The 21,629-nt window shown below is 39.1% G+C and overlaps 1 protein-coding gene and 1 long non-coding RNA gene across 3 annotated transcripts in view; one reads left to right on the top strand and one right to left on the bottom strand.

The window, feature by feature from the left end:
- SPAG17 (sperm associated antigen 17) overlaps positions 1-21,629 on the bottom strand; it is a 112,486-nt gene that overhangs the window by 15,670 nt on the left and 75,187 nt on the right. For both annotated transcript variants that reach the window (XM_041124752.1, XM_030020378.1), the window contains exons 26-37: positions 19,511-19,884; positions 17,756-17,885; positions 15,931-16,151; positions 15,499-15,643; positions 14,205-14,359; positions 12,128-12,304; positions 9,799-9,926; positions 8,585-8,715; positions 6,723-6,850; positions 6,155-6,337; positions 3,683-3,796; positions 1,555-1,600 (exon numbers count right to left, since the gene is read on the bottom strand). In XM_041124752.1, coding sequence (XP_040980686.1) covers positions 1,555-1,600; positions 3,683-3,796; positions 6,155-6,337; positions 6,723-6,850; positions 8,585-8,715; positions 9,799-9,926; positions 12,128-12,304; positions 14,205-14,359; positions 15,499-15,643; positions 15,931-16,151; positions 17,756-17,885; positions 19,511-19,884 — 1,932 coding nt within the window. The remainder of the gene's footprint in view (positions 1-1,554; positions 1,601-3,682; positions 3,797-6,154; positions 6,338-6,722; positions 6,851-8,584; positions 8,716-9,798; positions 9,927-12,127; positions 12,305-14,204; positions 14,360-15,498; positions 15,644-15,930; positions 16,152-17,755; positions 17,886-19,510; positions 19,885-21,629) is intronic.
- Positions 3,780-8,727, top strand: LOC115343851. Its single transcript, XR_003924299.2, has 4 exons — positions 3,780-4,694; positions 6,253-6,399; positions 7,464-7,563; positions 8,554-8,727. It is a non-coding gene; the product is annotated as an uncharacterized LOC115343851 (long non-coding RNA).

Below are 21,629 nucleotides of genomic sequence, written 5' to 3'. Positions count from 1 at the left end.
ATTTTTAATGCATCTTTGTGTCACTTGATGAAAACCTAACAGATTCTTTATTACTGTGAGGGAAGAGGCAGAAAGAACTTCATTCCAAAATCAAGTTCAGAACATTAACAGATAGGAAATTAATTCAATTCAATGTAGAAAGCACCAGAAGCGGATTAAGTTCATACCCCCACCTGTATTTCCTGAAATATCTTTATGTTCTTTCAAGATACAAATCAAATACCTGTGAATAGGAAAAGTTACTGACATTCAGCCACTTTCTGACTGGGGAGCAACATTCCAAGTCTCTATCTCCAGCTGAAGAAAATAACATGGGCTTTCAGGGACCTTTTTTAGTTTCAGCTTACTTAAGTTGTGCTTAATTGTGGCTGTGAAGCAGCCATAATCAACATTCTCGTGGAAGGAACTAGAAGTTCAATATATATAATGGAGAAAAGTCAGTCTTTCCACATTTAAGATTGTGAATAGCTCTGGGGCTTTCATACAGAGCTTCCCTGTCTTCTGACATCTTTTATAACATGTTTTGTTTAGTTCATGCCTTGAACCTAAACTGTGAGTCCAAAGAAATTTCCTTGGTTGAAAACAAATCTCTGTGGCAGAACTTAGGAGATTTGAGCATTTGAGAGATATGATCCTAATTGACTATGACAGTATTTCTTAGTGTTTCAGGAATTACATAATTGCAACCTTCAAAACTTGGGGGTTTTTGGTCAGCTTTTTCACCATAAAATATACTTCTATTTTTCTGCTTTTTCTATTTTTATCTCTTTTAAAGAGCTTTTCTTTCCCACTATCTTCTTCATTAATAATGTTAAAATTGCACTTCCATTTAAATTGGTAAACTGTGTAGCAAGCATTTGTTGCAGCAGTTTCCATTTACTTTGCACGGTATGCTTTTTTTTTTTAACAAGCAGAAATACTCTTGACAAGGCAGGAAGGGCAGAAAAATAACACTTTAAAGGCTAGCATCACTATGGGATTGAATACTATGGATTTTTCTATGGAAAAGGCTTACTGATTTTTAAAATAAACAAACATCTTAATTTTTATTTGTACATATTGAAAACATTAATAAATGTTAACAAGTATCTTACAAAAACTTTAACAGAAATTCACAAGGGAAAGCTAATACATTGTTCCATTGTTTCCCTTAAGCAAGGTTAATGTAACCAAAACACCTGATGGTTTGAGATCAGATTTTCCAGTGTAATAAATAACCAGGATTTATCTAGTTGCTTTGAAAAACTTGTTTGAAAAGTTGATACTTGTATAAAAGTAACGAAGTACTGTCACAGTTCTTATACCTAAGAAAACTCAATACATGTGGAAACACAAGTCAAAATGCCAAATACACATGCCTAAACACAGGAATTATTTTTTAGAGGTACTGAATCATTGATGCCAACAATTTCTAATCACTTGTGAAAATCACACAGAAGCATGTACATAGCACATAGATGAATTCACTTTTATGTTTCTTCTTTAAAAATAATACTACAGTACTTTAAAACTTTATTTTACTATTTTAAAAGATAGTTATTCAATTTTTATTACCTCTATCACTGAGATTTTCAGTTGACTTCTCCCAGTTAGGGAAGGACTGCAATGAAGAAGGAATAGCTGTGACTGTGAGAAACAGACCTCACAACAGCAGCATCCTATTCCAAGGATTCCCATCCTAAACAAGTGTTACCTTCTTACCTGAGAATGTGACTACAAGAATGGAGGTATTTCAGTGTGTTAGAAAACACAAACTGGGAAAAAAGGAAAAGAAGTACAATTTCCCTGGTCTAAACAGGTATTTGTTTCCTTCTTGATGACCTACTTCACAGATGGCTTTGTATTTTATATGGTTGCTGTTTTATTAAATCAACTAAGCCAATTCATAATCAAACTCATGTTCTTCTGCAAAGGATTTGAACCAGATCTAAAACTCATGGTCACAACAAAGTCAAACAGGAAATGTGTTCCGGAATTTGTAGGCTTCATTACTGAGGAGCTCTCTTGTGGTTGGTTTACAGTGAAGTGTTTGCGGGGTAAAAGACTCTAGACTAGGCTGTTTCAGCTCATGCTGTCCCTGAAGCGGTTAACTGGAAACCAGAGTTCCTGTGACCAGGCAAGTCTAGGTTTTAACGGAGCTAGGGAAGAGTGGAGACCTGGGAGGAGTGTGACACGGATTCCTGGGTCACAGCAGGGCCACAGTGAGACTCTACTGCTCAGAAAAGGGTTGTCCAATGTGAAATCTGTACCTGGAAATGTGCTTATGGTAGCCAGGACAATCAACAATAATTAGTCACTAAACAAGTTCACTGGAACAGAGCAGCATGTGAGATTCAGCACCTGCATCTCATCAAAGCAAGTAAATGTCTGCCTAGAGGATAGAGGTAGATGGAGTTACTGATACATCACTTTTTCCAGAAAAGTTGTGAGCTCCTTCTTGTTTTTTTGCTAGATACTTCTTTTCTCTACTGTTTTAAAGACTTGTATGTCACTTGAAAGTACTAAGCAAAAAATATATATGAAAGCTTGTAATATCAAAAAATAGGTTTCAGTTTCAGCAAACAAAAATGCTAACTTGGCTAAAAAGGTCAGAGACAAATTCTGGAATTACATGGGGGTTTTTTAAAATTTTGAGACGGGGTTTAAAAGGGAGACTCTAAGGCTAAGATGATGTTTGTTTGCTAGAATACATTCACTTTTGAAAAGTCAATAAATCATCTGGAAGTGAATATTTAAATTATCATGGCTAGATCTTGTTTTTCAAATGCCAGATTTTTTAATTCTGTATATTTGAATTCACTACATGTATGTTACTTGATTAAATGGAAATAAAAGTATTTCCTAAATGAGACTAAAGAAACCACCTGTTTAATAACTACTAAAAACCTAGCATGTGAATTCACATCATGCAAGGTACCCAATGTAAAGAAAGCTGTAGGAAACAAATTATTTAAAGAACTGAAATAGAGCAAACTGATCACTCTTTACATAAGATGTAAGCAGTGTTTCTCTCATTCATCCTAATTCATTCTGCCCACTTCTGCTGCTTGAACTTTTAAAATTGTTTTTTACCACTCATGTCCCACTAACCTCACTGTTTCCTGACTGCTATCCCAAGTCCCTCTTCCCCTATTTACCCACCTTTCCCACTGCCTATTCCCCTCCCTTTTCTTTTCTTTTTCTTTTATCTGTGCAAATTCGCAGAGTACATTTTCCAAAAAAATACAAATGCTGCTCAGCAGTAATAACAATAGTCCTCCAGCTTGTTTTTGGATTATCCCAAAAGCAGGGTTTAAACTCTCACTATGGAGGTGGCTGTGGTTGAAATACAAGTCTCCCAGTTGCAAAGACAACAGACTGGAAACATTCTCATCCTAATGTTGGGGGATATACACACTTCAGTAATTTTGGCCTGTGTGTTTGGGAATCTATCATTCTGTAGAGCCAAACTCTTGAACTGTTTTGAGCACCGCTTCCCCCAAATGGCAGTACTGCCATTCAGTAGCCCACCTGAATGCTGAGCGTGGCTCTGCTCTACCATTAAACTACAGCAGAGCTGGCACTGCGCTATTCTAGCATTTGCTATTTTATTAACGGATAATGATGTGTTTTAAGGCTGACACTTCCAATGCAATACAATAGTTTTGTGGGAAAAAGGAGTTAAAAATTGTATTTTTCTCACCGTAACCAGTTCAAGGAGACTTGCAGCGTTCTCCTTTTCCTCTTCTGTTCTTGGTTCTTTTACATTCATTTCTTCCAGCTCATTTTCCTGCTTTAAAATGTTGTCTATATATTCCTGGTGGAACAATGAAAAAGAACAAGAAGGATGCAGACGTTTTCTTTGCAGAGGTAGACTTAAGGGGCACATATATAGAGACTGTAGAAGTAATGGACATACATGCTTCTCAGTGTCATAAAGGCCCCTTCTGTGAATTTGTGTGAATGGGTTATACAGGTATCTAAAGGTCTGCATGGAGAAATAGTTTTTAAAAAAACCAACAAGTCAAAGAGAGGAGTGGCGGCTGAGAAGGTAGCCTGTGAAAGCTTACCAAGGGCTCTAAGACTAGCAAGGCTATTGAATCTGCAAGAACCAATACACTAAGGACACCAACAGTCTGCTGAAGCTCTACCGGGCCACTAGCACACATTAGCATCCGCAAAGAACCGCATCCAACAGCTATCCAGATGCTCCTGGTGTGTCAGTGTGACCCCCTGCTTCCGAGTAGGCAGGTGGGTTTGGCCTCCCAACTGTTGCACCAGCTAGGCAAGCACAAGTCAGCGTGCAAGTATTTGAGTAAACTATGTGAATGAATAAAGGAATGTGTTGAGTAAATAGCTGCTATTAATAATAATCAATTATATTATTAAGATCAGCTTAATGAATAAAAGGTGTTCTAACAAACATTGTTTGTGATCTGTATCTCCCTCCTGTTTGATCTCCTAGGAGAAAAAAGGAAATTTACAACACCAGAATTGAAAAATTAGGTTCAGAAAAAAATCTGAAGCTCTGTTTTTAGACAGATGTTTACTTTGCCAGAATCACACCAAGTGCTACAGAAAACTTTTCTTTTCGCACACTTCCTTATGCTTTAGAAGATCAGTTGGATGGCAAAAAGGGTCCTTACAGAAGGCTGTCCTAACACAGCACTCTGCCAGAACGCTACATGCAGCATCGAGCTTTATGAACAGACAAGGTTTGCAGAAGCAATCTGCTTCCAGTTCTTTTTCATTCCTTTATACCTCTTAAATCTTAAACGGGATGGAGAAAGGAAGAATATCTTTTTCTTTAGATCTTGATTTAGTTCTGACAAAGAGAATATTTGGCTACAGATTTAAGATACCTCTTTTTGGAAATACCCATTAATTAAACATTGATATATGAGCAATGAGTATATTTCCATTGCACATTAACGCAATTATTAACAGATAATTTCTCAGTGCCAATAACTGCAACTCTTCCTTCCCAATATAACAAACAGGATTCTTCTTTCTCTAAAAGACAACAACAGATCTGGTCAATGGAGAGACTTACCTTGGGATTTTGGGGTGGAACTTTTTTTTACAGCATTGCCTTTCTAAGATCAGTATGTGAATTAAAGAATCATTTTTATATGTTTATAGACTGTAAAAGGGTAAAATTTAATTCTGATAGACTGGCATGTCCCACACATGCCAGGGCTGAACAGCTGTCAATGTTTTTCTATTGCAAGCATGTCCTCTTTGAAATGTAATGTTAAAAAAAAAAAAAAAAAAATCTAAGCAGCTACAACATGCTACTACCTTCACGAATTTCACATACTGTTCACTTTCAAATTCAGTCTGCAATGCCATCATCAGAATACGTTAAATGAATAAATTATAGAACACATGTATTTTGTTATTCTCTAACTGGTGAGTAATAATGAGTTTTTAACTCTAAAATCTCTTCTAAGAGCATCTTCACAATGTGAATTAAATAAATCTATGTTTTATACCTAAACTGAGAACTATGAAGCTGCTGACAGGGATCAGAACTTTCTGCAGAACTTTCAGATTCCATCTCAGAACACTTGCACATGAAGTAGAGCTTGCACCTTGTTATGAACCAGTCACTCACGAGCGCTGGACACACACTTTGTCAGAAGGCTCCATAGCTATTCGCTAGATGTGGATAGAGTGACAGAACTCAGACTTGAACCTGGAAATGTTCTGTACTGATTTATGAAAACAAATACATAACCAAACCAGAGTGAGTCTCACTGATCCCGTCACCAAGGTAACTGTACAATTATGGTGGGTTAGAAATTCTTGTACAACTTAAAAATTTAAGTTTTTAAGGGTTTGTGGAGGAAAACCCCCTAAGCAAAGCAAAAGCAAAGTAATAGATATCAATATTGACAGAAAAGAAACTATTTGTTAATGTACTATGTGTGATGTGTACTGGACTGGATCCCACATATTTGCACAGAAAAGTAGGTTCCACAAGAGATGAGTGAAAACAGTTGAGCTGCTTCAGAAATACACTTGTCTTAGAGCACCTGCCTACGTATGAAATACTGATTGTTCTTCAAAAGTAGCAGAATTTTTGTCTCGGGCATATACTGCAAATTCCTGTCACCCAATTTGTCTGTTCTCTATTGCTCACTGGAAGAATGAATAAATGTTATTGTACTACCTTAAGGGAAAGCTGCAGCTTTTCTCTTAGTTCATCACTGAGTGGCTCATATTGGAATAGCTGACGGATTTGCAGTTTATTAGGACATTTTCGCACAGGTACTGGCAAGCACGTCTGCTCTTTGGATCCAATGCAGAGACCTCTCCAACTACGTGTTCTGACTGAGGGACCTGTGATCTTCCTCTGAACGTAGACAAGAACAAGAAAAAGAGCAAGAGGCCTCTTATATTACTGACGAAATGCAGGTATTGGCAATGTGTGTCTCAGCTGAAAAGCACACGCTCTCCTTATAGCATCATAGATCTAGACAGTAAAGTCAGTAGATTCTTGGGCATAATTTATCTATTCTAAAACTTCTTCATCTGGCAAGATGAACTCCCCTTAAAATTACCTTATTGAGAGTAGAAGAAGCCCAAGGTGACTACATTTTCCCTGACACAGCCCATCCCTTGCTTTGCCTGCTTAATAAACGGGACTTAACAACGTCACATTGTTTAGAGCTCCATTTCCCCCCCATGACAAACATCTATTGCTTAAGCAGCAAAAGACAATTTTGAAACAATTATACCTCAAGAGGAGAAAATGTGTCCCAGGTCCTTGACTGAAGATTTGGAGGAACAATACTCTCTGGTTCTTTCTTCATTACCCAGGGGGATTCTTCAGCCAAAGGGCGGAGGATAGTAATACTTAAAACACCTGGTTCAAAGACACATTTTGCTAAGAATCAGTTCAAATCCAAAAATGATGGACAAGTGTCTCAAACCTCCAGAAAAATATACTTACCTAAGTATAAAAAACCTTATTATCAAGTGGTAAAACTCCATGTGAAAATGCAATACTCATGGCTAGAGGTAATACTGGATCACTGAGGTGATTATAGAATAGTTAGATGAGTTCGGATCACGGAGGTGATTATAGAATAGTTGGACAAGTTCAGATCACTCAGACCATGTTTAACAACAGACTGCCTATGCTACTTGCTTGGAGTCTTGGGTAACAGCTCGGTTGTATAGTGTGTGGAGTATCCCAAACAAGGACGAGCAGACCATTGACCCATGTTTACTGAATACTAATCTCAGAAGTACATCATATTCAGAACATAGAATCATAGAATCATTTAGGTTGGAAAAGACCTTCAAGATCATGCATAATTCTTCACTGTATTTTATACTTCACAATCTGATCACTGGACGGATTCCATTAGAGATTATTTATTATCTCTTTTTATTGTTCTGATTAATTTTAATGTTCTTCAAAATATTTTTTCCAACCCAAAAGTCTACTTAATCTACTATTATCTTCCCCATAGGTGGCCTTCAAAATGGATATGACCACTGAGGTACTTTGTCGCAATGCTACAAAATTGTAGAACCTTGGTGTCAAGGCAAATGGAGCCAGTATTGAGAAACGTAGAGTATGAAGTCTGGAAAAGCAGACGTGCTACTATTATAAATGACTGCTGGTTGTGAGCAGGTTTTCTTGACTGGGATTTTTACTGGGTATCTATCTTCTCCATCTTCCTGATCTTTCCACCTTCCCTATCTTTCTGTCTCCCTTAGTGCCCTTTCTCTTTTCCTCTTCCCATGGCAAAATGATTTCATTCATTTTATACAATGGGGAACTGGTCGTTATTGCAAACAGAAGCAGCATTTAAAAAAATGTGCAAAACCTGGCAAGAGTAGTAGGTAGGAAAACTGCTCTCCATGCTTATGATATAAAACTTTGAGAAGAATGTCTTAGTACTTTATGACTTGAAGCAAACTATCCTTATCTTCCCACCATATTCAGGAGAACTATACGTTCCTGTCTTTTTAAAGATATATTTATTTTCTTAGGATCTACCCATTAAGTCACGGTGTATTTTATAGAAACACAGTATCTCCAACTAACTTTGCGATGAGAAACCAATCATTTCAGGATGTAACTTCTTGTGTTGCTAGTACGAGGTGGTTGGTGCCATGTACTACTGCCATCCCCTATTTCAGTCATATTTTTCCAGCTTCTTAATTACATATATTTATCCTTTCCAACAGACAAAGGGTCAACATCAGAGTATCATTGTCTTCATTGATAAATAGAGCTCTATGATTAATGAAGACTGTGATACAGTCAATGTTTTTTGATGGTAAATACACAGAGAATCTATGCATTTGCAAATCACTTTTGTTTACGTGTCTGAGAGCGGATAAAGATATGCCAGTTGTTTGTTCACTTATCGCTTCACAGTGTCATTCTGTTAATTCTTTGCTTCCCAGAGTTTTCCAAAAGCTCCTTCTTGCCCATGCTTCACTGCCAGAAGTGGGGGAAGTGGGGGTTTTCTACATGGGGAAAAACATTTTCAAATTTCCTGTCCAAATAAGAGTTTCAAAACTTCTGACTCCACCTCTTTCTGTTGTTAGTTCATCGGAAAAGAAATAAAGATTTTCCTACCTGGACATTCTTGTACAGGATCCTGCAAGACAGCAGCAGCGGGATCACTACAGGCTTCGGCAAGATACCGGTGTACATCCCTGCTCCGCAGGAGCTCAGTTCCAGAACCATCCGTGTAGACAATGAAGAACCTACACAGCCAGCCACACACATGGGATTGTATCGGCCGTAGGAGGCAAGGTGTTGGCAGCGGGGGTCTGCAGGGCGGCCGCTGTGAGGAGCGACCAGGGGCTGCCCTGTGCTGGACACAGACGGTCCCAGCCGGCTCCAACAGACCCTCCACAGGGCACAGCTGAGCCCTGCAGCCAAGATAGTGGTGCCTCAGGGAAAGTGTGTGTAAGAAAGGGCAAAATGCTACACAGGCAGTGATGAGTGAGGGAGAAAGTATGAGAAACAGCCCTGCAGCCACCGAGGTCAGAGAAGGAGGAGGGGGAGGAGGTGGTCCTGGTGCCAGAGCAGAGATTCCCCTGCAGCCCGTGGAGAGGACCACGCCAGTGCGGGCGGATATTTCCTGAAGGAACCGCAGGCTGTGGAGAACCCACGCTGGAGCAGGTTTAACCAAAAGGACTGCAGCCCGTGGGAAGGACCCACGATAGAGCATGGGAAAAGCGTGAGGAGGAAGGAGCAGCAGAGAGGAGCTGTTATGGACTGATGGCAACCTCCCATTCCCTGCGCGGCTGGGGTGGGGAGGAGGTAGAGGGGTCAGGAATGAGGCAGTGATGTTGAGCCTGAGAGGAAGAGGGGGTGGGGGAAGGTGTTTTAGTTTTTTGTCTTTGTTTCTCACCACTCAACTCTGTTTTAGTTGGCAATAAATTAAATTAATTTTCCGCAAATTGAGTCTGTTTTGCCTGTGACGGTAATTGGAAAGTGATCTCCCTGTCTTTATCTTGACCCACGACCTTTTGCATCTTATTTTCCCCCCTTGTCCTGTTAAGGAGGGGGAGCGAGAGAGCCGCTGGGTGGGTGTTTGGCAGGTGGCCGAGGTCAACCCACCACACGGATCAAATCCAATGGCTTTCAAATTGCATTCTTTTCCAGATGACAAAAATGAAAAAGTACTGTGATGACGTGGCAAGAAAAAGGAACTCCAAAATAACGACACCAAATGTGCAAATACAGAGTACTGAACAAAGGAAGCGCAAATCTACAAACCCTGTACAAATACAGTGTAGTGAAGAAAGAAAGTGTAAACCTATGAATCCAGTGCAGTTTACCTGGGGACATGCTCATCATAAGTGATAGGTTTGTTAACTTCTGGGAGTGCTGATGCTGAACTTCCATCTTCCTTGTCATGAGAGCCAATGCTAGGAACACACACAGATGTGCTGCCATCAGCCATGACCTATAACAGAAATTATATAAAATTACTTGAGTTACATGATACATTTAAAATAGTAACTTGCTGCTGAACTGTAATATGACAGTTAGCCCAATGAAAGAGACAGAAAAAACATATTTCAGGTTGAGCAACCTGGAATTCACAGGAAAAAGAAAAGACGACCAAAATTGAAAAGACAGTGAAAAAATCAAACCAAACATTTCTAGAAAGACATGCCGTATCATAAATGCTAATATCACATGCTGGTATTTAATAAATGCTCAAGGATTGTTAGCTGTCAAATGGGGCCATCCATGCTTACATTCCATCTTCAACATATATATCTGCAGGCATCAATAGGCAACTTCACACAAAAATACTCACTTGCTGGTCAAGCCAGGTAACTGTATACTCAGACAGGTACTGATGTACCTCTGTGAGGTTTATATGTATCTATGTATATACACCTACACACAAATATATACATAATTATATATGTGTCTATACACTAAAATGTTAGTTAATAATTACATAGGACATACATATATACTCATATAAATGTGTGTATATATAAATGTGTATATACATACGTGTGTGTGTGTATATTCACCTATATAGAGGTATATAGGTGAATGTATGTATAAATATATACCCCTATATATACACACATTTATATACATGTTGACATATGAAAAGATATAAATGATATATATATATATGCATTATATATATATATTTATCTATCCACCTACATATACCTGGTGTATATATGTATGTATAAATATATACACATCTATATACATGTTGATATATGAAGAGACATAGATATAGATACAGGTTATATATCTATCTACCTATATATACGTATAGATACATATAGGTATATATGGATAGAGGGGTCCCTTTTCAGGCATTTATTCACTTTAAAAATATGGTCTCAGATAATCTTATGATAATACTGAGTGAATTTCTACAGTATTTCCATCTCGTGATGATTAACTTACATGCCATTAACATATGCACACAAGGTATAATAATGCCTCTAATTCTTAGTATAGTCAGTTGAAGGACAGATGCCTTTGGAAGATACAGTTTAAACCAAAGTGATTCAAAGAGTGGTCCATGAACCGAATCTGCCACACCCAGTCCATGCCCATTTCACTGTAGTCTCAGGTGTGACTGGGACAGAGGTAGAACCAATGCTATTACATGTGTACCTGGTTGCCATCCCTACTAACCATTAATCTCGCCTTTCTTACTAGACTGCCCCATATCCCCTGTGATCTCTGCTCCCACAATACCTCCAACTGCCCCACGGTCGCCTCAACCTCCTTCCCTTGTTCCCTACGTATCAGCTGAGAAAAAGGAGGATGTGCTGATTCCAATGCCAAGCACCTTCTGGCCTGCTTTGAATTGCACTGATTTTGTAGGAACTCGGTATCTTTGAAATTTCTACCCCTCTGTTGATCAGTTCAAAATTTGTTAGGGAGAGAGTGACAGATAGCATAGATTTATATAAGCACTGTTTCTTCAGCCTAGGAAAGGAGGTTAAAAACTTTATTATAATGCATATGTCCAGCGGAACCGCAGTGCTGTTTCACAGGAATCTGGGAAAATGATAATGATTACAATTGCAACAATAGAAAGTATAATCTAAGGATGTCACACTTAGAATGTTTAATTAGAACCTTTAATTAGAAAATAGTATGTAGGTCACAGACACTTACACGATGTTTCCTGAACTCAAAACTAAGTACTAACCTAGCTCAAAAATGTCTCTTGGTGTGAAAGGAGCACAGCACAATCAGTATGACTTTAAAAGACCAAATCAGCCCTTTTACAACAATATTTGCCTTACCAAGCAGATTAGAGCGTTTACACGGACCTTCCGAAAAGACAATATGCTCTCTCATTTTTAATCCTCATTTGCAGAGATGAATTTTTGCTACAAGACAAGTCATGCTAATTAAGGTAACTTCACAGGTGAGGTAAACTGTAGACCATGTGTTTTATTTCAACCTCTCTAAAAAGGGGGAAATACCAAAAAAGGGAAACCCATCACATCCTCAAGAACATTTCAGAGACCTGATTCAGGAGCTGTTTCTTCTGGCTAGCTAAGCTACTTTAAGAATAAGTACTACAAGGCTACAAGCTGACTTTGAGAGATGTTTATAAGATAAAAATTACTTAAAATGTAGAAACTTGTTCCTTTCCATGTGTTTTACCTTAAAAAGATTTCCTTCAGGATCCATCATCTCACAAATAGTGCTGGAAGTGTGTTTCATAATGTATCTCCCTGCTTGTTTCTCTTCTTTCTTGCTGATGAAATTGTTAACTTCATGGGTATAAACTGCTGAGCAATCTTCATCAATGAAAAGAGAGCCTGTCTTCATGGGTAAAACCTATCACAGTAAGAAGGGAAGAGGTTCAGCCTTGAAAGGTGAAATCTTCAGTTTAGAGGTACCATGAAAATGAAGAATAGATGCAAATCAAGAGGAGAGCTCTCAGACCTTTACTACTGAATCATCCAGTTTTGAATGAGGGAGGGAAGGAAGAGAAGGGAGGGAGAGGAAGAAGGAAGATGAGGTCCAGGAGTTAGCCTGACGTTAGTCTCTGTAATATTTTCTTTAACTTCAGGAAATTTAAGCTTGTAATTTAAATATACTATACAGTTTTGAGGAAGTATCATAGAATCGTAGAATATCTCAAGTTGGAAAGGACCTGTAAGGATCATCGAGTCCAACTCCCTGCTCCTCTCAGGACTACCTAAAACTCAATGATATGACTAAAAGCACCATCCAGACACGCCTTGAACTCTGACAGGCTTGGTGCCATGACTACTTTCCTGGGCAGCCTGTTCCAGTGACCGATCACCCTCTCGGTGAAGAGCCTTTTCCTAACATTCAATCTGAACTTCCCCTAAAGCAGCTTCATGCCATTTCCTTGTGTCCTATCGCTGGTCACCAGAAAGAGGACATCAGCACCTCCCCCTCCGCTGCCCCCCTTCAGGAAGGTGTAAACTGTGATGAGGTCACCCCCCAACGATGAGGTCACCCCCCAACGATGAGGTCACCCCTCAGCCTTCTCTTCTCCAAGCTGAACAAACCAAGTCACCTCAGCTACTCCTTGTAAGTCTTGCCTTTGAGACCTTGAACCATCTTGGTTGCCCTTCTCTGGACACACTCTAATAGTCTGATGTCCTTCTTATATTCAGGGTGCCCAAAACTGCACACAGAGCTTGAGGTGGGGCCGCACCAGTGCAGTGTAGAGTGGGACAATCACCTCCCTTGACCAGCTAGCGATGCTGTGCTTGATGCACCCCAGGACATGGTCCTTTTGGCTGCCAGGGCACACTGTTGACTCATATTCAACTTGCCATCTACCCAAACCCCTGTATCTCTCTCTGCGGCACTGCTCCCCAGCCTCTCGTCCCCCAGTTTGTATGCATAACCAGGATTACCCCATCTCAGGTGGAGAATCTGGCACTTGCTCTTGTTAAATGTCATACAGTTGGTGATTGCCCAGCTGTCTAGTCTATCCAGATCTGTCTGTAAGGCCTCTCAACCCTCAAGGGAGTCCACACCTCCTCCTAGTTTAGTATCATCATCAAACAATGTACATTCGATTCCTGCGTCCAGATGATTTAATAAAAACATTAAAGAGCATTGGCCCTAAAATTGAGCCCTGGGGAACCCCACTGGTGACTGGCCGCCAGCCTAACGTAACCCCATTTACTGTAACTCTTTGAGCCTGACTTGTCAGCCAGTTGCTCACTCAATGTATTATGGACTTGTCTAGCTGTGTGCTGGACATTTGGTCCAGAAGGATGCTGTGAGAGACAGTATCAAAAGCTTAGCTTAAAATAAAAAAACCACATCTACTGGCTTCCCTTGGTCAACTAGATGGGTGACATTGTCATAAAAGGAAATTAAGTTAGTTAAGCAGGACTTTCCCCTTGCAAACCCATGCTGGCTATGACCAATGACTGTATTGTTTCTCAAGTGTTTTTCAGTAACTCCCAGAATAATCTTCTCTGTAATTTTACCAGGCACTGAAGTGAGACTGACAGGCCTGTAATTACCAGGGTCTTCCTTCTTGAATATTGGGACAACACTTGCCAGCTTCCAGTTGACTGGGACTTCTAATATCTAAATATTGGCAGAGTACAAAAGAGATGGAATCATAGGAATTGTGAAGGCTATAAAGAAGGGAGTTAAAATAGTCAAGGTGAGAGACGCTGATGGCAGGGAACTTGGAACACAATGATACATTTCACTGTCACAAACTAAAAATAATTCCCACCTGATATGTTCCCTGTGGCTTTGCTATAATAGAAGTCCCATCTCCAAAGATGGTACAACAGGTACCGTCCTCACAATTTGTTATAACAGTAGCAAACTCAGGATTCTCTACTTGCATACATTTCACCTTCCTTGTGATGGCTTCTGAGGGTTCATCTAAGAATTAATACAGAACAACTAGGCAGGAGCACACAAACCATGGAAAAGTCTTAGGATTCAATTTGCCTTTTCTCTCATAAGGCTGGACCTTTATCTCCTCAGTAAAAGACCCTCAGATTTCATAACATCCTTTATCACATAATTTTATGTTAGGTAAACAATATGCAACATTCAAATTTTTGGACTGTGCACTGAATATAGGAAAATCCAACAGCAAAAAAAAAAGTCTGTAACCATCTGTAGCTGGTGTGGTTAGGAGAGTACTCTCTAATTTATCAAGTACAGTACTAACCATAATGATCTGGATATTTGTAATGTACAAGTTGGACCACTGAAATTTTTTAGGCCTGTGATACAAGCTCTAAGATGTGAAGAAATTCCTTTTCAGCAGCAGAAGTCAGGGAAAACAAATCAAACTGGTATGTTAATCTGGCCATTGCCTTCCCACTGAATAGGCAGAACAGTTCAAGGTCATTGTTTTGATTTTTAAAACCCTAGAGAGAGGTGTTCCACAACCAGAACTTTCTACTGTGTTTGAACACAACAGTCCTGACACCCACACAGTAAATATATACTTCATGTTAATTACAGAACTTAGCCAGCAACTGAACTAAGCATACAGAATATACTGCCAGCCAGAAAAAACACAGATGACCATTACCCCGACTTGTTTCAGGTGAATATAGTTTCACTTCTACTAGGTGTGGCATTTTCCATGGCCATATTCAATCAAATTTTGAATACCTCTAAGGTTGGTGAGTCCATGGCCTCTCTGGGGAATATGAGGATGCCCTGGTCCTTATACCCTATTTGGTTAAGATTCAAGTCAGCTTGCTTGTTGTATCAGAGTAGGTGGAGAGCAGGCAACGAACATACTAGAACTCAGGCACTTGTGGTCTCATTGCGAAGGTGGGTCACGTAAGTTTATACATGGAAAGAAGGAAATTTGCCTGTTTGCTACAATGTAATTTTTGCCCTGAATACTGAATAAAAAAAGACAAAGCAGACAAACTCAGCCTAGACTGCACTAGTGGATTTATTATCTAGGCTATTGGTATGAACCTTCTTTAGCGTATTTTGACAATTACCTGCTTCACAAGATATAGCAGAGATAAGTGCTCCCCTTTTGATTTTACCTGTTTCCTCACTATCCTCTGGTACAAAAAGTTCTTCACGGTTTTGATAAAAAGTCGTGATCCTAGTACCATCAGCATGATCTACTACTCTGCTGCCATCCAGCTTCTCAACAATTATCACTTCATCGTCTCGTACAGTCATAACCTGAAAGAATGAAGGAATACTCATTTATATTAGCTCTGTGATATTGTAACAGCAACAACAGTAAAAGAAGGCATTATGTACTGAAACTCTGAAGACTACTGCAACTTGATCTACCAGAGACTGAGGATGGGCATTTTCTTCAAAATCTAAAGCTTTTGTATTAGTAACAGTGTAATAACACAACCTGTAGGATATATGTTCAAAGAACAAATCCTACAACTTATACAATGGCAGCCCTGTCTCTTAGCTTAGTAGACAGTGCTATAATAACACAAAAATAGTAATACCGTTCCATCAGCTGGGTCAGTTGCCTGATAGATTAAGACTGGTTTCAGATCCATTCTCTTTCCTCCCTCCGTGCCCACTCGAATGCCTGATGGAGTAGTTGTTATCCAGGTTCCTGCCAGGTTCTCCTTAGGTTGCTCAGAATTAACCAGACCCTGCACAGTATTTTCAAAGAACTCGTCCTTGTTTGGGTGTGATATACTGTTTCTGTCACTGCCTTTCCCTGCAGAAACAAAAATTTCTGTATCAGACTTGGTATTCTCTAAAGCAAAAGGCAAAATCAAGAAAGTGAAGAGTTTCTGTGAGTATTGGTTTTGACAGAATTGAAAGAAGAACTATTTATCAGGCTGGAGGACAATTACAAGTGCTGTTACTCAAGGCATGCCCTTGAACTAATCTTATTTAATGTGTTCATTAATGACACAGAAAAAGTAAACAGCATGCTAATGACACCTGATTATGACAAGACTTTGGAAGGGACTATCAATGCAGAAGAAAATCTGAATGGATTACAGAAAAAAGGCATCCAAAACTGCCCCATGAGCTTGAAGATTGAAGTAATACGATGATACAGCCTATTAGAATGAAATTTAATGCAAAAAGGAATAAAAATAATTTATGCTTCAGACAAGTTTCCAACAGTAGAAGAAAAGACAGACCTGGAGGTATCATCCATACAGAATGAATACAAGTTACCAGTGTGAAAATACAGTGACAAAAAGGCAAACACAATCCTATGGTGTATCAGAAGAAAAGGATGGCGATTCAACTGTGAAAGGGAATTGGAGAGATCTTATTAAGAATGTGATAGAGAACTCTGGTCTCCCATATTCAAGAAAAGGAACTTAGACTAAAAGTATACAAAAGACAACAGCATAGTTCAGAGAGAAGCCTAAAAGGCTTACAGCATATACATCCTGGGGGGGGGGAAGAAAAAAAAGCCAAAGAGAGATGAAACTTTTCACTAGAAATTTGTCAAGACTATGGCAGTGGAGAGAACAGGTCGGGGGGGAAAAAGTGATCATAAATAAAGGATAAGGAATGAAGCATATACACTGGCCACAGATACTGAGACTGAAAATTAGAAGCTGGTTTGTCAGGGAAGTTCTCAAATATCCTTCCACTTATCCTAAGGAATATCCTCAGAACAAAGACTGGACTTGAAAGTCTCTTTTTGAGAGACTTTTCTCTTTGGCAGTAATTTTTATTCACATACATCCATTAAATTATACGTTAATATTATGACAAGTCATAATTATTCTTTGGACTAAGGAGCACTGACAGTGGTCTCGGACTACACTCTGAGGTAGGAAGTAAACTTTTATTTGGTTCTTTCTCAGCCAAACAAAATAACGTAAGAATGGTTATATTGGGACAGACCACAAGTCCATACAACCAATTAATAATGACCAATAGTAGGTGCCTTGGAATACATACAACAAGAAAGAAAAATACAGTAAGTCCTTTGCGAGAGAAGCACTTCTCAATACCAAGACTAAAAACTGTGTAACACAAGTAAGGATTTGACACTAGTGTACCTACAAGGATTTCTTTTAAAATACTTTGTGTTGAATCGCTCTGCTACTGATGTAGTTCTTACCCACCCTTTTACTTATTAGAGTCCTAGCATGTTAGAGGAAAAATAAAACTGGAGTAGGAGAGAAATTATTTGATATGAAGGTAACAAATTAGTAGTGTGCAGCAGCTGAGTACAGATAAAATTGCATTTTCACACTAGCAGAATTTTCAGACTAAAGAAATATGCCCTTTGTTAAGTATCATCAGCCCTACTAACTTTAAATGTGTCCAAAACACTGGAAATGTTACCTTTCTTAGTGCTGGTCTCAGGTGAAGGCTCCGATTCTGGTAACAGTTGCATGTTATCTGGAATTGTAGGTGGTGGTAGGACAGGGCCAGAATCAGGACTGCTACTCACTGTGCCATCAGCAAACAGAATCTACAGCAATCAAGGACATACTAGAGGTTAAAATCACTTCAACTACCAATAGAAAGTCTCAAAAGAATGTGTTGCAAATGCAATAGTCACTAGAATATTGTGGGTGATGGGGGGGAGGAAAGTAAAAGACTCTCAGAATGAATATAAGAAATAAAGAAGCTATCTCAAAAAGAAAGGACTGCTAATTGCTGCAGTTGACATATAATTAATGGGGACTCTATTTAGTAACAAATAGGGATTATAAAAGTAAACAGTAAAGATTATTCTTTGACTATTTAAGTGGTCAAAGGTTGATGACTTTTTTTGTTGCAGTGGTAATGCATCTGTATCACCATACCGATCTGTATTCAGGTATTCCACATGTCTAGGATTGCTGTTAATTTTTTAGTTATCAAGACAGCTAACAAAAAGAAGTCATGGTTATTTATCTTATTATAGCTGGTTTCTGAGATCTATTGTCCATTACACTCAACTCTTAATATGCATGTTCCCTGTGTGGCAGGAACAATCATCCCTGAATTCATTTACAGTACAGATATTCTAGGGAAAAGATGGTACAACGTGGAAAACAAATGGACATCATATAGAAACATCTCAAGAGTTACAGTTACTGTAAGGTAATTAACAATTTATTCTTTTTTGAATGCTTATCTATATGCAATATATTCTTGATGAGTCACAAACATTGAGTTAATATAAAGAAGGATGCACTCATAACATGCTTATACAAAGACTACGGTACAATCATGGTAGGCACATTAAGATCTATATTCTTCTGTCAGGAAACAGTATGTTGAGAATATATAGACATAGAGCAGCTAGCTCCTTTGCATACTTCTGAAATGGATAAGTTTCTCAGAAATCCTGGCTAAATAGCTTAAGATCTAATGTAATGAATGAATGTAAAGAACTTGTACTAGGAGTTGTGGTCCACTTAGAAGAAAAACTTGAGGAAATAAGGAACTATTTTGACAGTTTCCGAGTCAAAAACAGATGACTCCTCTTTTCACCTGTTTGCAAACGACACATACAGTCTTACACTTTAAAAAGATAGTTGCTTGTAGATTGATTACAGTATCTGCAAAGTTGGTATCTAGCCTATAGCACCCAAAAGGAACCAGAACTCCAGGCAACCTAAATATGTGTAAACAAAGAAGGTACTTAGGAATATAAAGTCTTTTTGATGAAAATTTAGGATACCTAAAGGTGTCTGCAGGATTCAAGAACAATTCAAGTCCTTTCTGGATCCCATATGTCTCTTCAGATGACTATGAAAAAATATATGGATGCTTTTCTGTTGCCAAAAATACCCAAAGCCCAGCTAATCCACACTTCAGGTGTTTACGTCCAGGAATGCAGTTCTCAAAACCACATTCAGCTATTTCCTAAACCCAAAGTTGCCTAAAATCTTCACATGCCTAAAGTTTTCATCATTAAAGCTCCCTATGTGCCTTAAGTTCTGATTCTGAACAAAGCCAAGAGCATTTAGTCTTGACATGGCCACATAACTCAGTGGTTACTTAACTCCATCTACAAACTGGACACTTCTCTATCTCAGTTGACAAGCACAAGTTCAAGGGTAATCACACATGCAGGCTGCTTTCAATGAATTCTACTAAACATACCTGGGTAGATCCATCCATCATGTACTTTATGACAGTTCCTTGACTGGTGATGACTCTTGACACCTCTTGTTCTGTTTGCCTTGCCACAGATGTATAGAGATGAGAGTTCTTTACCTTTTGGGGATAACTCTGTCTAACCAAAATATCCAGAGTAGGCTGCTTGGCCTGTTCTCTTTTGGTGTCTTCATGCTTTATTTCACCTTCTGTAACCTCATGTTCCTTCTCTCCACTTTCCATAACCTCTTCCTCCTTTGCTTTATTTGCTTTGGCCTCACCTTTATCAAACTCCTCTTCCTTGGCTTCATCTGTTTCGGCCTCACTCTTTTTTACCACCTCTTTCTTAGCTTCAGCTGTAGTGGCTTCACCTTTCAAATCTGAAAACAAATTCTGAATTAATTAATACTGCGTAGCACACATTCAAACAGTGTTAAACCCCCGGCATCATGGTGTTTATAGGATGTATACAAATTTAGGTGAGTAAGGCTAACCCTCCTTGGCTTCCTCTGTAATCTGCAGAGTAAGGGACAGACTCTGTTTTTCAGAGAACAATTCAAAGCAGTGATCTACTCAGAAACTCTGCATCCTCCTGTGGAGGTGTCTGTCTTTCTAAATGAAAATAAGGGAAATTTGAAGATGGATTTATTACGGATGCTGAATTTTTGGAAGACTGACATTAGGTGAGAGGAATTTCCTAACTGCCCACAAAGGTGAAAAAAGTTACTGAGTTTCACCAAGTTTGTGTAAGAACCGAAGTTAGATATTTTGTCTACTTAAAATAATAAGGTTTTTAGATTAAATTATGGCAGTGTGGTGACAGTGCTAATGAGTATAATTACAGTAGTTGTATCAAGAGGCTACATGCATGTGTCTGTAATTGCTCTGTTCACCTCAACTATTCAACATTTCGGCTTAAGCTCCTTGCCAAACTACGTATGTTTGAAAACCCTCTGCATCCTCTTTACTTCATACCAGATTGATCACAGCACATTTACCCTAAACTGGCAAAATCTGCCAAATTGGCTGCATCCGCAGGGGCATTACTAGCAGAGACAGAGATGTGATCATCCCACTCTACTCAGCGCTTGTCAGGCCATACTTGGGAGTACTGTTTCCAGTTCTGGTCCCCACAATTCAAGAAAGATGCAGACAGACTGGAGAGGGTCCAAAGGTGGGCTACAGAGATGATCAAAGGGCTGGAGAACCTGTCCTGTGAGGAAAGACTGAAGGAGTTAGGTCTCTTCTCCCTGGAGAAGGCTCAGGGGGGAACCTCATCACAGTATTCCAGTACTTAAAGGGTGGCTACAAAGAAGACAGAGGCTCTCTGTTCACAAGGAGCCACCTGGAGAAGACAAGGGACAACGGGTACAAGTTGCACTGGGAGAAGTTTCATTTCCATATAAGAAAGAAATTTTTTTCAGTGAGAACAATAATTTGCTGGAACCACCTCTGCAGGGGCATGGTAGAGACCCCATTGCTGGAGGTTTTCAAGATGCAATTGGACAGGGTGCTGGATAATATCATCTAGGCTCCCTTTCCCACAAAGGATTGGACCAGATGATCTTTCTAGGTCCCTTCCAACCTGGGCCATTCTATGATTTTGAAATGAAAAGGAGAGAGATGTCCAAGAAGAAAAATGAGGGAAGCTTTTACTAGCAATTCAGGTCTATGTGGCCAAAAAAAATAAATCAAGACATTCCTCTCTCACATGATTATAAATTTGTGCTGGATCCTTGTGTACCATACTATATTTATTAATGCTATTTGATATGAATTTCTGATTTTTTTATTAATTTATATATACTGGGCTTACCACTTGGCTGGTTTCTAAGAGATATGTTGTTTCATCAGTTGCCAGGATGACAAATAATTCTGCTGGTTTTTATGCAACAGCTCACACATAGGATGTATTGGAATTACTGCTAGCATGTGTGTGTGTGATAAATCTGGTTTATTCCTGGATGTGGGTACCTCTGCAGCTGTGCTATCTATGGTCACATACCCAGTATCTCCAGTATAGCCTGGGCTAGACAGATTTGTTGTACATAGGTATTAATTGAAATCTGTGGGTGGCTCTTTTTAAAATTGACCTGATGACAACAACAAAATTCACATTTGTCTG

The sequence above is a fragment of the Aquila chrysaetos genome, chromosome 7 (genome assembly GCF_900496995.4).
Source record: "Aquila chrysaetos chrysaetos chromosome 7, bAquChr1.4, whole genome shotgun sequence".
NCBI classification, from domain to species: Eukaryota; Metazoa; Chordata; class Aves; order Accipitriformes; family Accipitridae; genus Aquila; species Aquila chrysaetos.
This window is presented reverse-complemented; position numbering and strand designations above follow the sequence as displayed.